This window comes from Actinia tenebrosa, unplaced genomic scaffold (assembly GCF_029948245.1).
Source record: "Actinia tenebrosa isolate PJP-AT-01 unplaced genomic scaffold, QUT_ActTen_1.0 PGA_scaffold16__25_contigs__length_10494907, whole genome shotgun sequence".
NCBI lineage: Eukaryota > Metazoa > Cnidaria > Anthozoa > Actiniaria > Actiniidae > Actinia > Actinia tenebrosa.
The window spans coordinates 7467453-7481389 of NW_028292576.1; the positions used below are offsets into that span (position 1 = coordinate 7467453).

General features: G+C 36.5%; 2 protein-coding genes across 2 annotated transcripts; one reads left to right on the top strand and one right to left on the bottom strand.

The window, feature by feature from the left end:
* Positions 1 to 324: 324 nt before the first annotated feature.
* Positions 325 to 7464, bottom strand: LOC116307977 (uncharacterized). The gene is made up of 3 exons (XM_031718315.2): positions 5548 to 7464; positions 3084 to 3527; positions 325 to 2596 (listed from the first exon to the last, which is right to left on the bottom strand). The coding sequence occupies exons 1-3, from the start codon at positions 7270 to 7272 to the stop codon at positions 1061 to 1063; spliced, it is 3705 nt and encodes a 1234-aa protein (XP_031574175.2). The 5' UTR covers positions 7273 to 7464; the 3' UTR covers positions 325 to 1060.
* Positions 7465 to 11122: 3658 nt separating this feature from the next.
* Positions 11123 to 12372, top strand: LOC116307945 (octopamine receptor beta-2R-like). Its single transcript, XM_031718283.1, has one exon. It carries the CDS (start codon positions 11287 to 11289, stop codon positions 12292 to 12294), a length of 1008 nt encoding a protein of 335 aa, XP_031574143.1. The 5' UTR covers positions 11123 to 11286; the 3' UTR covers positions 12295 to 12372.
* Positions 12373 to 13937: the final 1565 nt, after the last annotated feature.

Genomic DNA, 13937 nt, shown 5'->3' on the forward strand with positions numbered 1-13937 from the left:
AGCCGAGGAAGTAGTTCTATGAGCTTACCAGTTACGAGAGAAGAGCTTGAATGGAATAACTTTGGTTCGGAACAAGCTTCATCATATAGTTCAGATTTGGTAACATTATGTGAAGATGAACATAATGTCCTCGTTCACGAGGTTCAAAGGCCGCAGCTTAGACATAGACATTCAACAAGTTCTGGGAATGATTGGAATATATCGTCAACAAACACTGGAATTCAAAAATATAGGAGTTCTAGGTGGTAGTGTTTAGTACAAATTATGGGCAAAGGAAAGGAAGAGCCGAGCGTTCTGGTCGAGTAAATAGATTTGAAACGAAAAAAAAATTTGATAGAATATATTTCCAAAGAAAAGTTGCGCTGTTACATATACATTTTTATACGAAAAAAAACCAACATGAATTTGGATAGACTTGGCAGAGGCCATTTGTTTTGGATCGCTTCACTATTTGGTATCTTATGGAACACTAGTGAACAGACCATGTTTGAACAAATCAAATACTGATGAACATGCATGTACCCTTGACTTTAGACTTATTTACTCAGGCTTAGCCTCGAGTCAGTGTCTAAATATTCACAAATACCAACAGTAAAGTAAAGAATACACAATTTCAACAATACAAGCACTTTGAAATTCCACGAACCTTCACACTGAACACATCAATATTCTACACAAAATTAATCGAGGCTAACCCGGAGCAACAAAGAGACCTCAAAACTTGAGAATTATGACATGCACTGTATCTTAAATGTTAATAAGTTAGATAAATTATCGAAAATCCGAGGCCTAAGGAATACGAAAATCAAATCCTAGTGTTAGTGAAAATAAAAATATTAAGTTGTACATATTTTTTAATACCCGAAGAAGAAAAAACAATAAATGTTTACTATATTTTCATTCCTTATAGACCTTTCGGGAATGGATAGTCATGTTCTGTTTCAGTTTGTCTTTTAATCCGGCCTCATTATCACCTGATATCCATTGTTTTTAATGAGCTCGGTGCATGGAAAGTTCGACTAAAAGCCTATTCAATTCTATACCGTATCTCTGAGATTCTTTAATTCTTTCCTCTAATTGAACTAAGTTTACTGTTAAGTCTTGCTCTATCAGCCATGATGGCTTCTGATTCTTTAGAAAAAGCTGCAATATTAAGCTTCACCTGTCTACCCCCCACAGTCATCTGCATGGCTCTGTACCCCTTGGATAAAGACTTATCGGGTCTAGCATCGTATGCATAGACGACCTCGTCCTCATTTTTAAGGGGTTTTCTCTTTCGCTTGTCATCTACCTTGAAGCTTGCTAACCGAGGAGGATGGGACATTCTCCTGTCAAGCATGCTGCTTCTTGCAGTCTGCAAAGTCACGTGTCCCTTTCCCTCAGTGTCTTTCCTTACACACTGGTTCCTAGCTTGGTTGCCATGGAATCTTACTTTGTTTATTTCACAATCATCAGAGGAATGACGACGATTCGACATGCGTGACGTCTTACCAGGAACAGACAGGTACGTTTTACCGCCGGTCCCTTGTACTGCGGACTCGGCCACGCATGCGCATCGTTCTTCTTTATTTTTAAGGCAGGATTCATTTTCATCGGCATCTTCTGAGGAAACAACTTCCTGTCCGTTCAAAAGAACTGGATTAAGGACGTCAGCATCTACTTCATCAATCGACGTTTTAGACGTCTGGGTTGGAAAAAACTCATTACATTTGTTTGCGTTTTTTGACCCTTCGTAAGGTTTTTGATTACAACTCATTAATGACTGTCTTGATGAATCGTTTCTTTCCTCATTCCTCTCAGTATCATGGTCCTTGGCTTTATTCTCTACAGCAAAACACCTAGAATTATATTGAGAAGAACAAGTTTTCTTTTCTGTGCTTGATGTGGAGAGTGAGGGATTGAAACCGCTTGACAAACACAGCCTATCTTGTTTATGTTGATGTAATCCATCTAGTTTACTTTTATTAATAAGATTACCTTCAGATGTTGGTCTAATTTTTTCGGATGTTCCTTGTTTTCCTTCCATCAAACTATCCATTTGGTCTAATTTTAAGTGAGTTGGATGTTTGTTATCGTTAGAATTAAAAGGTTCAACTTCCGTGTCGCATTGTAGTTTCTTATTGTCGCTTGTCTTTTCATCTCCTCCTTTTCTATCTTTATTTACAAACACTGCCGACCTCATTTTAACCGGAGCAGACATTGTCCTTCTTGGTGATCTTGTTTTAAACTTCCTTCTTTGATAATTTGCCATTCTTTCACGCGCTAAATTTTTGCTATTTGCTAAATAATTGCTATCTTTAGCAGCTATCACTGTCTCAACAAACAGACTCCTTCCAGATGACGGTCTATTCCTAATGACATCCCATGAAGTTGTGGCGCGCTCTGAAGACGGCATCGAAAAATCATCGTTGAATTCTTGACGAGTTTCTTGGTCTGTTTTGGGTGTTGGGGTAGCACTTTGCAAAGTAAATCCCCTTCGTGACCCGGGCCGTAAAGGAGGTTCGATAACACGGTATCTTGATACTTGTGTTGGAATACTGTCGGTAACAGCACTGGTAAAGGAAAATGACCTCATTCTGTCATTGGGCCTGCTCTCCTAAGAAAAGAAGAAGAAAAAAAGATTTAAATGATGCGCAAATTGAACTCTTTTACCAATCATTCAATCAATCAATTATTAATTTATTCAATAATCCACGTACGAAATAATTTTTCTACTGTAATATCACTTCAGTCTATCTATCAACTTCAATCTTTTTCTACTACTGAGCTTGCCAGTAACGTTTTGTCTCAGTATTTTCTCAACACAACTGCAAGCATATCTAGAAACCTTAGAATTGAACCCGCTAGGCGAATGTTTGTTTTCTAATTCTCATAGTCCAAAAATTTGTCTCTGATGCTATTATTGCGATGGTTTTGAGTAGCAACAACCTAATTATTTACTTTTTGAAGACTGCACACTATTTTTAGACATAATTTAAGACTTATGTCAAAGATAGATTTGTAGCACACCCAGGAAAAAAATTAAACAAAAAAATATTCATAGTAATTTTGCTAATTTAAAGAACCAACTCTGGAAAACTTACCGAAGACGAAGAGGAGTCTTCAGGACATTCCTCCACATCTTGAAGTTCCAACGACTCGCTTTGAGTACAATCTGGAGGATTAGCTAAGAGAGTCGCCCAGTTCCCAGCGTCTACCTGTAGTGAGTCACGATGGAGAATAATATCGTCTTCCTTTGTACCCTTACACACTCTAATCGTATATCCTTGTGATTTAAGCAACATCCTTCTTTCTTTGCTCAGACTTATCTTCTCCTTAACGCATTGAACAGCTTCCATTTTTTTCTTCAAGGCGTTCACCTCCAAATCGATGTCGATATTTTTTTGAGACTGCTTGTATTCAAGGGTTTTGATCTTCTCCGTAAGTAGATACGATTCGGTTCCATTCTTGTGGTGTGTCTTAAGGACTTTCTTGGAAACTATCGAAGGTTTTTCTTTGGTTTTGGTCGGTGCAGTCAACATGTTGTGTCAAACAGGGACAACTTGAACAATCTGCCCGCAGTATGTAGATCGTCTTAAACCATAAACCAAGAACGAATCCTTTATTGGGCAATTACCTTATTATGTCTGTTCTCAAAGTCCAACTAAAAACTCCATGACCTAAATTAATACTGTACTCATATAGTAGTCGGTTGCTATGGAGACGAGGTTATTGCTGCTAATATCCTGACCCTATAGTGCACTTATTGATTCTAACGTTACGAGTATTCAATCACCTAGTAAATTTACACCAACATAAAACATTCTAGAGCATCTTTTGGAATCATTTTCGTTGGGTCCTTGTCAATAATTATATCAGTGCGTCTTTAAGTTTTAGATCAAATCAAACAACTCTTGGATCTTCGATGAGTTTATTTACACATAGGCTTAACTATCGGATATGAAATAAATTTGCACTTTGCTATTGAGTTTCAATGCCAAGTTGATTCTATAGGTTCTATATGGGCTAAACTTGTAACCCACGGATCTCAAACTCACAAAATTTCCACAAATCCCTCGACCCCTTTAACAATTCCTAGAATTAGCTTTCGGGCTCGCGTGACTCTCAAATCAAAGAACTAAGTACCTATTAATAACACAGAAAGATGAACTAAAATAATTGCAATTTTGAAAACGTTTTTGCTAATAATAGATCATTTTTTTAAATGGGATATCAAACTCTATTAATCGATGAACCGTCTTCCTGACTCTTAGCATGGTATTTGTTTTGTCTGGAAGCTCAAGAGGTTTTCTTAAAGGACCCTTGAGTTTATGTTTGTTTTATGTCAATAGTATTATATCAGTAATGGCATGCAGCTGGATGTGCTTTGGGAAACGGAAGCAGAATTTGATCATATCGTTGTCATCGTCGTCATGTATTACAGTCCCACATAATCATCAACATTACCTCACAATCATCTATCATTGTCGTGCCAATGCACCATCGCACCATCACAATGTATCATTATATGATCACCATCATCATTACCATGCATTACCATCTCTTCACCATTATTATAATCAACATCACCATCTACATCATTTATGTTTTATTGTTGGCATTACCACCTGCCATTGCCATCAGCATCTTCAACACCACCATCATCATCTGATCATGAGTCATCATCATGCATTAACGACCCATCACCGCCATCATAATAATCGACATTGCCACCACCATCAAGTATCCTGTATCATCGTCGGCATTGGCACCTACCATCATCACCTTCAACAGCACCTTCATCACCATAAATCATCATCATCATTATGGGTCACTGGTCACCATGCATTAGAAACCCGAAACACATCACCAACATCAAAATCATCAACATCCCAATCTACATCTGCATCATATTCGACATTACATGCGCACTAATAGTGTCATAAGCACCTTTACCAGTGTATCATTATCATTATCAACGACCATCACATCACTACAATTCACCAACTTCCTCATCATCATCATGTATTATCATCGCCGCCATTAACAAAGTACCACTGTCATCAGCACCAACATTAACATCATGCGTCATCGTCATGCATTAACAATCCAACATCATAATCATCAACATTCCATATATCTTCATCATTGTCGACATTACCATGGCACTACCGCCATAAACATCATAAGCACCTTCTCCAGTGTATCATTATCATCATCAACGACCATCCCATTACCACCATTCACCAACTTCATCATCATCATCATGTATCATCATCACCACCTTCATGTATCATCATCATCGCCATTAACAGCGTACCACTGCAGCCATCTGCACCAATATCACCATCATCGCCTTTAACAAAGTACCACTTCCATCAACGCCGTCAGCACCATCATCATGTTTTATCGCTATTATAGCCACTAACATTCACGCCATCATCATCATTCTGTATCATTATCTTTATTTTATTGTGCTCTATTATAAATACTCAAAAAATATTTAAATTTACAGTTACATTTTTACCTTAAACTATTTATATTAAAACACCCATATTTTCTATTTTAGTACATAAAAGGGGTTTGAATTGTTTTCTTTTCACTTGTCGTTTCTGTCTGTTTCGATGCATGTTCTCTAGTTCTATCATCAGCAAGTTTAGCAGCCGTCTTTGCCCTTACTCTCTCAACAATATCATCATTAGAAAACTTTGGAACACAAAGCCTGACCTGTTTTCCACCAATGGTCATTTGCATGGTTGTGTAGCCCTTACTTAAAGACTTTTCTGGTCTTGCATCGTATATTAAGTCCTTCGTTGCTGTACTTATCCTTCTATCTGATCCAGGTCTACGATTTGTCGTTGCAGAACTGTTGGCGATCGAATTGAATGACTCTGTTCGAGCTTTTGGATAGTGGCCAGTGTTTTTGTGTTTGTGATATTCACTTGGATTTTGTATCCTACTTGTTTTTCTCATTGGATGTTCTTTGGTTGGACTAGCGTCCCTATTGTTGGCTGACTCGACAGACCGTGGAATGACGTCCACATTAATACGCATCTCACGATCAATGTTGTTTAGGGGTTCTTGTGGGGTATCATCATTTTTTAAAGAAAACTTTACATCTTCTATAGATCTTCTTCTTTGTAATAATTTCGAAGGTTCTGCGGGGAGGGATTGTTTTCTTTGGTGTCGAACTGGCGTCCTGTGAGAAGAAAAACAGATCGCAGAAGTTTTGCGATTTTTTTTCTTTGGGTCCTTTTCGATTACTTTCTCAACACCAACGACAGAAATAGTTGAGGTGTTTTCCAATGAATCAAAGTTATGCTCCCCATTTCTTTGTGGTTTTTCCTTTCCTATTCTTGGCGCGATTTCATTTTTTGAGTCACTCACGCTGTTTTGGAAATGTATTTTTCGTTCTTTGGTATCGATATTATTTTTTGCAGCTGTAATTTCATCTTGAAGCTGTCCATTTTGTTCAGAAGGCATCCCGGTATCATCTTTAAGCTTTTCTAAACTACTTCCTAAAGTTTGAATATTCTCTTGATTGTCTTCATGGAATGAATTACTTTCTAGATCAATTAGCGACTGCCTGGTCTGACTTCTTGGTCTAATTTTTTCCTTAGTTTTACTATTTCTCCGGCTTCCTATAGCTGTTTGTGCTCGTGCACGATACGGCGACTTCCTAAGACTATCCATGTAATTATCACTTGGTGGCAAATCCATTTCGATATCCGATTCATACTCTTCATCAAAGTCTTTGAAGTTTCTCCGGCTTCCTGGATGTAAAGGAGGTGTGATGATCCTGTAGTGAAAAAGTCTTTTCTTTTCGTGAGTTTCTTCATCACCCTTGCAGCTTTCATTAGCAGAATCCTCGTCATCTAAGTTTCCTTCGACGTTGAGTTCAGAAAATTCAAGACTCATGTCTAAATACCTTCGTATAATTTGTCCATCATAGCATTCCTTCCCTCGAACCAACACTTTTTTTCCATCTCGACGACGCAAGGTAATTCCTTCGTCTCGTAAGCCAGGCGATGGCAAAACAAACACTCCTTTTTCACGAAGAAGTTTTCTTCTTTCCACACTTATTCCTAAGTTGTTTTTAAGCTTCTTAATACGGTTGAGGTTCTTACGAACGCCATCAATTTCGTCGGATATTTGGCAATAATTGTTGTGGATCTCGTTGTCAATTGTACGAATTTTTCCTTGGAGACGGAATGTTTCTACCTCGTTTAGACGGTGCGTTTTCAAAACTCTTGTAGAAACAACCGAAGGCTGTTCCCTTGTCTTTGCGAACATTTTTCCTCAAAGTTTTTTTTTTCCATAGCTTTACATGATTACGTTAAACCTTTGGACAGGACAGCCATGTTGCATAAATTCTAGTCGTCAAAATAGTACGAAAACAATCCAACGAGTCACCTTTAGTAATTGAGCAGTTTACTCACTCACTATTGTTGTCACAGTACACTAAACAGGCCAATCAAAGTCAACTCAAATGACGACGGACAGTAACTTTAGAAAATCAAACCGTTAACATAATAATTACTCATTCAATATTAACATCAACATCAATTCAGTTCATGTTGACTTTACTAAGCTCGTCGATACGTCCTAATGGAATATTTGTACTCGTAGGGAATGTTTTTGTGATATACTAATGTCAAGTATTGGCCAGAGAGTGTAATTAGGACTACTTTATAGCAGTTGAGGTAATGTGATTTTTAATACTCATTGTGCTCTTTAATCTCTTGGAACAAAAGACGTTCTCTGCTTGGATAAAGGCAATCAATCCACATGGAACAATGTAGGCCCTGCAGAACTTGAATACAGTCGTATTATTCAACCAACCTCGATTTTAAGGCCGTGTGCCCCTAACAACAAGGTTCATTATTGAAACCGGCCTTGTCCTCTCCTAGGCTTTCCCGCACACAGGCCCACTAAACAACCCAGTCTTAATAACAGAAGATCTCTCCTGCCACCCGGGACTGAAGTACGACGTGAAGGTGGTCTATATCTGACACCTCCATGACCTTATTTCCATGAAAATATAGCCCATAATTTCAAAAAAATGTACTTTTTTCAAAAACATGATTTAATTTTTCAGTGAAAATTATTAAATACCCATAGCCATATTCACACAGAAACGTCTCTGTGATCAGTGCCCACCAGTAAAAATAACTTAGCCAGTGCAAAAGCAAGAAAACCAAACACCATGGACCAATATCTTGATAAATTCAACAAACATGGCGGCTCTGCTGTCACATGCACCAAACAGACACCAATAAGTCACGTGTTTATTACCCAAAATAACCATGTGACGTTCATATCACGGCACGTTTGACATACGGTAAGTATACGCCTTTTTAAGCTACGGAGCTGCCCTATACATGATGTGCCAAATTAAAAAATCGCCCGGCAGCTATTAAGATATTTGTATAAAGATCATATTTCCTAGTCGTGAACAAAGAGGAATGTCATTAACGAGATATAAGAGGAACACTGTCTCTGACAATATATATTACAGAAACACTAAGACTACGTCGGTTCGGGAAAATTAAATGAAGTTATTAATAAACATTCTTCATTTTTCATTAATAAAGCAGAGTGATTAGACTCTGGGAAGTAATTTGTTCATCAATGTTGTCTTAACGAGGACATCGATTGAAATCACGAAGTCCCAAGATGTCCTTTTCTTTCGCTGGCATTCCGTTCCTCATCTATTTCCTTGGGTTATATCTAAACTAAAGAAGCAAGTGTTTCCGCTTCTTATCTGTACACGAGATCGTTTATCATCTTAAGCAATCAGTCATGCTGTCTATGGAGTGAGGACACGCTTGATTTGCTGAAAATATTGATGGTAAAGATATAGCCAGAAAAATGGTCAGAAATCTCGCTAAAAACTTGAAAAAAATAAAAAAATAAAGAATGTAAAATGAACTAGAAATCCGCACCCAATATGTATTGTCTTTCTCTCGATCGCGTGTGATTCTGTGTAAGGGGGAAAAACATCTTCAGACTTGACATTAACATGCTTATTTTCAAATATCTTCAGTTTTTTCTCTCTCTCTCTCTCTCTCTCTCTCTCTCTCTCTCTCTCTCTCTCTCTCTCTCTCTCAGCTGTAGCATAGTTTTAATTATTTATCAATCGATAGACTCTATCTAAAATTCCTTTGTTGAGAAACTTAATCAAAAAATTCGAATTCCGGCAGATATTTATCGAAAATTATTTATTAAAAAGAACGTACATCACATGGGTGTTACAATATTCAGCTGTATAATTAATACCAGCTCACTAGATACGCCGTGATGACGAGGCCCAATACAGGCCGAAACAGCTGTCCACGGTTTCTAGTTGAGCTGGCTCATTTTTTACGCGACTTGAAGCTGCGAAAGGCTTGTATGGCACTCTTCTTCAGTCGTTTCATCTAAGGCTCGTAATTTACCTACTACGCATGCTCTTATTTGATGTCCGAGCCCATCCCACACGGCTTACCACCTCATCTATCATGTAGAATTAATACATAATCGAAACTTTAAAATTATTTCAGCGCAGTAAAGGAACGTCCTATATTTTGGGCACTTTTCTTTGGAATATCAGAAAGTTATTTCAGTGAGTGATTATTAATGTGTCTAAGATTAATTCCGCAAAATTCCAGCTCGAATGAAATAGTTTTAATTTTGGAGCGATTTTCGTCCAAGCAGCAGTTTTACCTGGGATAGGAACTAAGTATCAGATCTAAAATCACCTGACATTTTGTTCAATACACTACTGACATATTATTCCGTGTCAGTTAAACGGATACGTGATAGGGATATCAAATATATTCTGCTCGAATAATCCAAAGTAATCGAAATGACAAAAAGAAGTTATTAAAGATTTCCTCAAGGAAATTGAGAAAGATTGGACTGACTAATTACTTCTGCTGAGGCGATAATGACATTTATTTGGGAACCGATTAGCATCGAAATGAAATTGGAAAAAAAAAAAAAAAAAAAAAAAAAAACAGAAAAAGTAAATATAATTTTTTCATGATTTTATTTCTAGAAAACAAATGGCATAAAAACTATTAAAAAAAGACTCCAGAAAATATCAAAAAATGCGATTAAAAATATAGGAATACGAATATTCTTCGATTGCAAGTTACGTCATCGCGGCGGCCATGTTGGTGCAAGTCAACAAAAGAATTCTCTTTAGCAACCATTGTTAACAGCACCACAATGGCCGCCATTTTAATTTTGACTTTTGACTCTCTTAGGAATGCTTGCAACCCATCAATTGCTTCGCGAGAGAGCGAAGTGGCAAATCGACGGAACACAGTTGTTTACATCTATGGATTGCCATATACAGTTTATTATACTTGGACGCCTACATTAAACTTCATCCACATCTGTTTCTATCCCTATACAGAATATGGTTTCGAATCGTTTGATTTAGAGCAGAATTATTATTCTAAGTTACGTAGTTTCTTTGCAGGGTGGATTTTTACTTGCTGAAGTTTCGAGGCACGGGAGTTATAATTCATAACGGGAGTTATTTTGGGTGTCGAGTTAATGGTTCTTTTGTGTGGCGAGCTTAAGGTAGCTCCATTTTAAGGACATTTCGTGTTTTCGAATTTTCCATTCTTTATCATTTTCTTTTTCTTTTAATATTCTAAAATTGTTTTCTTTTTCTAATATGTAGTTTGAAACAGGTGTAAGATAACTCGTTAATCAATCAACTAACCCCCTACAATATTAAAAAATATTAAAATGTGTACTTTCAGAAGGAAATAATATGACGTTCCCTTTATCATGCTACTTTGTTTGGCATATGTTTTTCTTCTATTTTCTTACTCAATAGAACTTTTAAATTAAAGGGTCGCACAATCGAGTGGTGCACGAAAAAGCTTATTTGAATTACTTCACTACTGACAGCGTGAGCATTGTAGAATAAGTATGTATTCAGTGTTTTAGGTTGACCTAAATTAGTTATTCCAAGAAGTTCAGTCCCTACTTTTGTGAGTGTAAAATACAGCTTTGCCGACCAGTGTCTCGCTGTGCAGTGTGAGTTATGTTAAAAATGACATACGTTTACCAAGACTATTGATATTGGTTTTAATTCAGATACGTGAATATTCAAGTTTTGTCAACAGGAATATATAGTTTACAGTGTCTGAATACACTGGATATAAACTACACTGTTCAATATTGTAGACATTCGATTTTCGCTTTCTTCCCGTTCTACTTCCACAATCTTTTTTGGCTGCCTTTGAAAAAAATATAGGGAAATGTGACTTTACTGAAGTGAATGAGTAGAGAATAGAAAAAGGAATTATGAATAACTCAAGTGTGGAGCCCAAAGAGGATGATAACACGCCGTTCATGCCGAAAACTCCAGATCCAACGTGGTACTGGTCCATAAGATGTTTCATTGCCGTTGTAGGATGGATTGGAAATGGCTTGGTCATTTACATTATCGCGAGATCACGACGCCTACAAATTACTTCAAACTGGTTCGTTATGTCTTTAGCAGTGGCAGACTTATGCGTAACACTAATCGTTGCGATACCAGAGTTCATCTGTAGCGTGTTCTTGGATTGCGATTGGTGGTCGATTAAGGTTCTCTACGATGTCTTCCTATACGCCTCGGTTCTTAATCTTTGCGCGATGACATTTGATCGATACTTTGCAATCGTCCATCCTCTTAGATATCAGAGAATAATGACAAGCTGTTTTGCTATGGCTATTCTAATTTCTACCTGGATAACAGCTGTACTCATTCCTCTACCCTACTACATCGCTTTGCGCATGAATCAATACGAACTGTTTTCAACATTACAAATGTTAGTGAGACTTATACTCGAAGTTTTGCCATGTTTTATTCTGCTGATAACCTATTTACACATGGCTTACATCGCAAGAAAGCAGATGAGGAGAGTCGTGCAACAGAGAAAGCAGCTTTCGTATAACTACAACGTTCCTTGCCAAGCCCTGAGCCCGCGACCAAAGGGGTCGGTCCGCGCAGTCGGTCTTGTCGTCCTAATATTCCTCTGTTGCTATTCCGTGGCTGCCTATAAAGGATACATCAATTATGTGAACTTCGAGAAAGTGCAAAAAGAGATTGTTGGCCTTGCACGGTTTCTCTACCACCTGAATTCGGCTTCTAACTGTATCGTGTACGCGCTCTGTAGGCAAGACGTTCGAAATGAAGTGATGCAGGTAGTATGTTATAAGAAACGGTCAATTCTTACTATCAATAACAATATTCCAGAGATACAGATGTCTCATAACGAAAGTAGGAGAAAGAAAAGTCTCTCAATCGAAAGTGCTGCCGATAAGTAATTTCATAAATTTGTAATCTTATACTCGAAATATAATTACTGCAATAAAAGATAGAAATAAAACGCATGTTTTCTATCAGTTTCTAAGGAATATTAATTCATAACCTTGTATCAAAATATTTTGTGATTCAGCTCTGCCAGTTTTATTTATTCATACTGCAATCGATAAAATGACAAATAACCATAAAAGTACCTAATATCGATCTAGTTTATTGATCGAAGCTTAAATGAACCCACTTCTGACACCTTGTATAGTTCGTATGATCAATATTTTAGCATTTCAAATTTGCATCTTCGTGGAGATAGTTGAGTTGAGTGAAATGTGTTATAGGTCACTTGGATTATATCGTCATTTACTACCTTTACCAGAATCCCTTGCACACTTTCTTTTGTTCAGTTCAATATCACCAATTGTCTTACTATTCCGTCTCACGAGGGAATACAAATAAATTTGAATGAAAAATGAAAATTCGCGAAGCATATGGCGATAATAAAATGACGCCATCGGGCAAACGGTCTTTGGCCCCAACTGTTTCTATCTAAGCCAAAGTACATACTGAATTAAGCTTTTTTTCTAGAGAATACGGTTTATTATCCACAAAACATTCCAGTAATAAGTAGATTCATACAAAGTTTTCCGATCTTTATGAAGTAAACAACCAGTGAGGCAACCAATAGAAACTCGTTAAACCTTGAAAAAAATTTCATTAAGGTGTTTCTTTACATTGCTGAATTTGTGCCATTAAAAAAGTGACAGCTATCTCAACGAAGCAGACTATAAAATTGATCGAAACCATTTCAAGTGTGGACGAATATTCAAAACGAAAACTTTAAGTTTGTTACCCGTGACTCAAGCCTGTAATTTGGAGTTGCCATGGAGACAACGATGTAATTAGTACTAAACTACGTCATCAAAATGGCACATTGTTAACTCCTGTGTGGAAATAAGTCTATATAAAATCCCTCGTGTAAAAAAAGACATAACTTATGAATAAATCTTACTCTTGTGTTCAGTGTGTAAATAAACTTACGATATATATTGTGTCGATAGAAAAATAATAAAGTAATATCAATAATAATAATAATAATTATAATAATATTATTTTTATTATTATCATCATTATCATTATACTGTGCTACAGATAGTAGTTGAATATATTATGGAAAAATAACAGAAAATCTAAAGATTATTATTATTTTATAATTATTATTATTATTATCATTATTATTATTATTATCATCATCATCATCATCATTATACTGTGCTACAGATAGTAGTTGAATATATTATGGAAAAATAACAGAAAATCTAAAGATTATTATTATTTTATAATTATTATTATTATCATTATTATTATCATTATTATCATCATTATACTGTGCTACAGATAGTAGTTGAATTTATTATATGAAATGAAATATCTATTTTTCTCTATTTCGAAAAATTGATATCTTCACACGTGAAAATAACATGTTATTTTCACGTGTGAAAATAACACCATTGCGATGGCTATTCAAAAATACGCGGAAAGAATTGCCTGAAAAAGCCAAAACATACTTCATTGATAATTATATAATAAACAGAACATTACATGGCCGCTTGGAGATACGAATTTTATCTTCTCGTGTTGAAAATCTTTTCTT

What these genes read in the sequence shown, in the direction of transcription:
- LOC116307977 (XM_031718315.2), bottom strand. Translation starts at nt 7,272, where the DNA reads ATGTTCGCAAAGACAAGGGAACAGCCTTCGGTTGTTTCTACAAGAGTT. An exon ending in TTCAAACCCCTTTTATGTAC is followed by an intron (nt 3,528 to 5,547) that starts TAAAATAGAAAA and finishes GTCCCTGTTTGA; the next exon opens with CACAACATGTTGACTGCACC. An exon ending in AAGACTCCTCTTCGTCTTCG is followed by an intron (nt 2,597 to 3,083) that starts GTAAGTTTTCCA and finishes TTCTTTTCTTAG; the next exon opens with GAGAGCAGGCCCAATGACAG.
- LOC116307945 (XM_031718283.1), top strand. Translation starts at nt 11,287, where the DNA reads ATGAATAACTCAAGTGTGGAGCCCAAAGAGGATGATAACACGCCGTTC.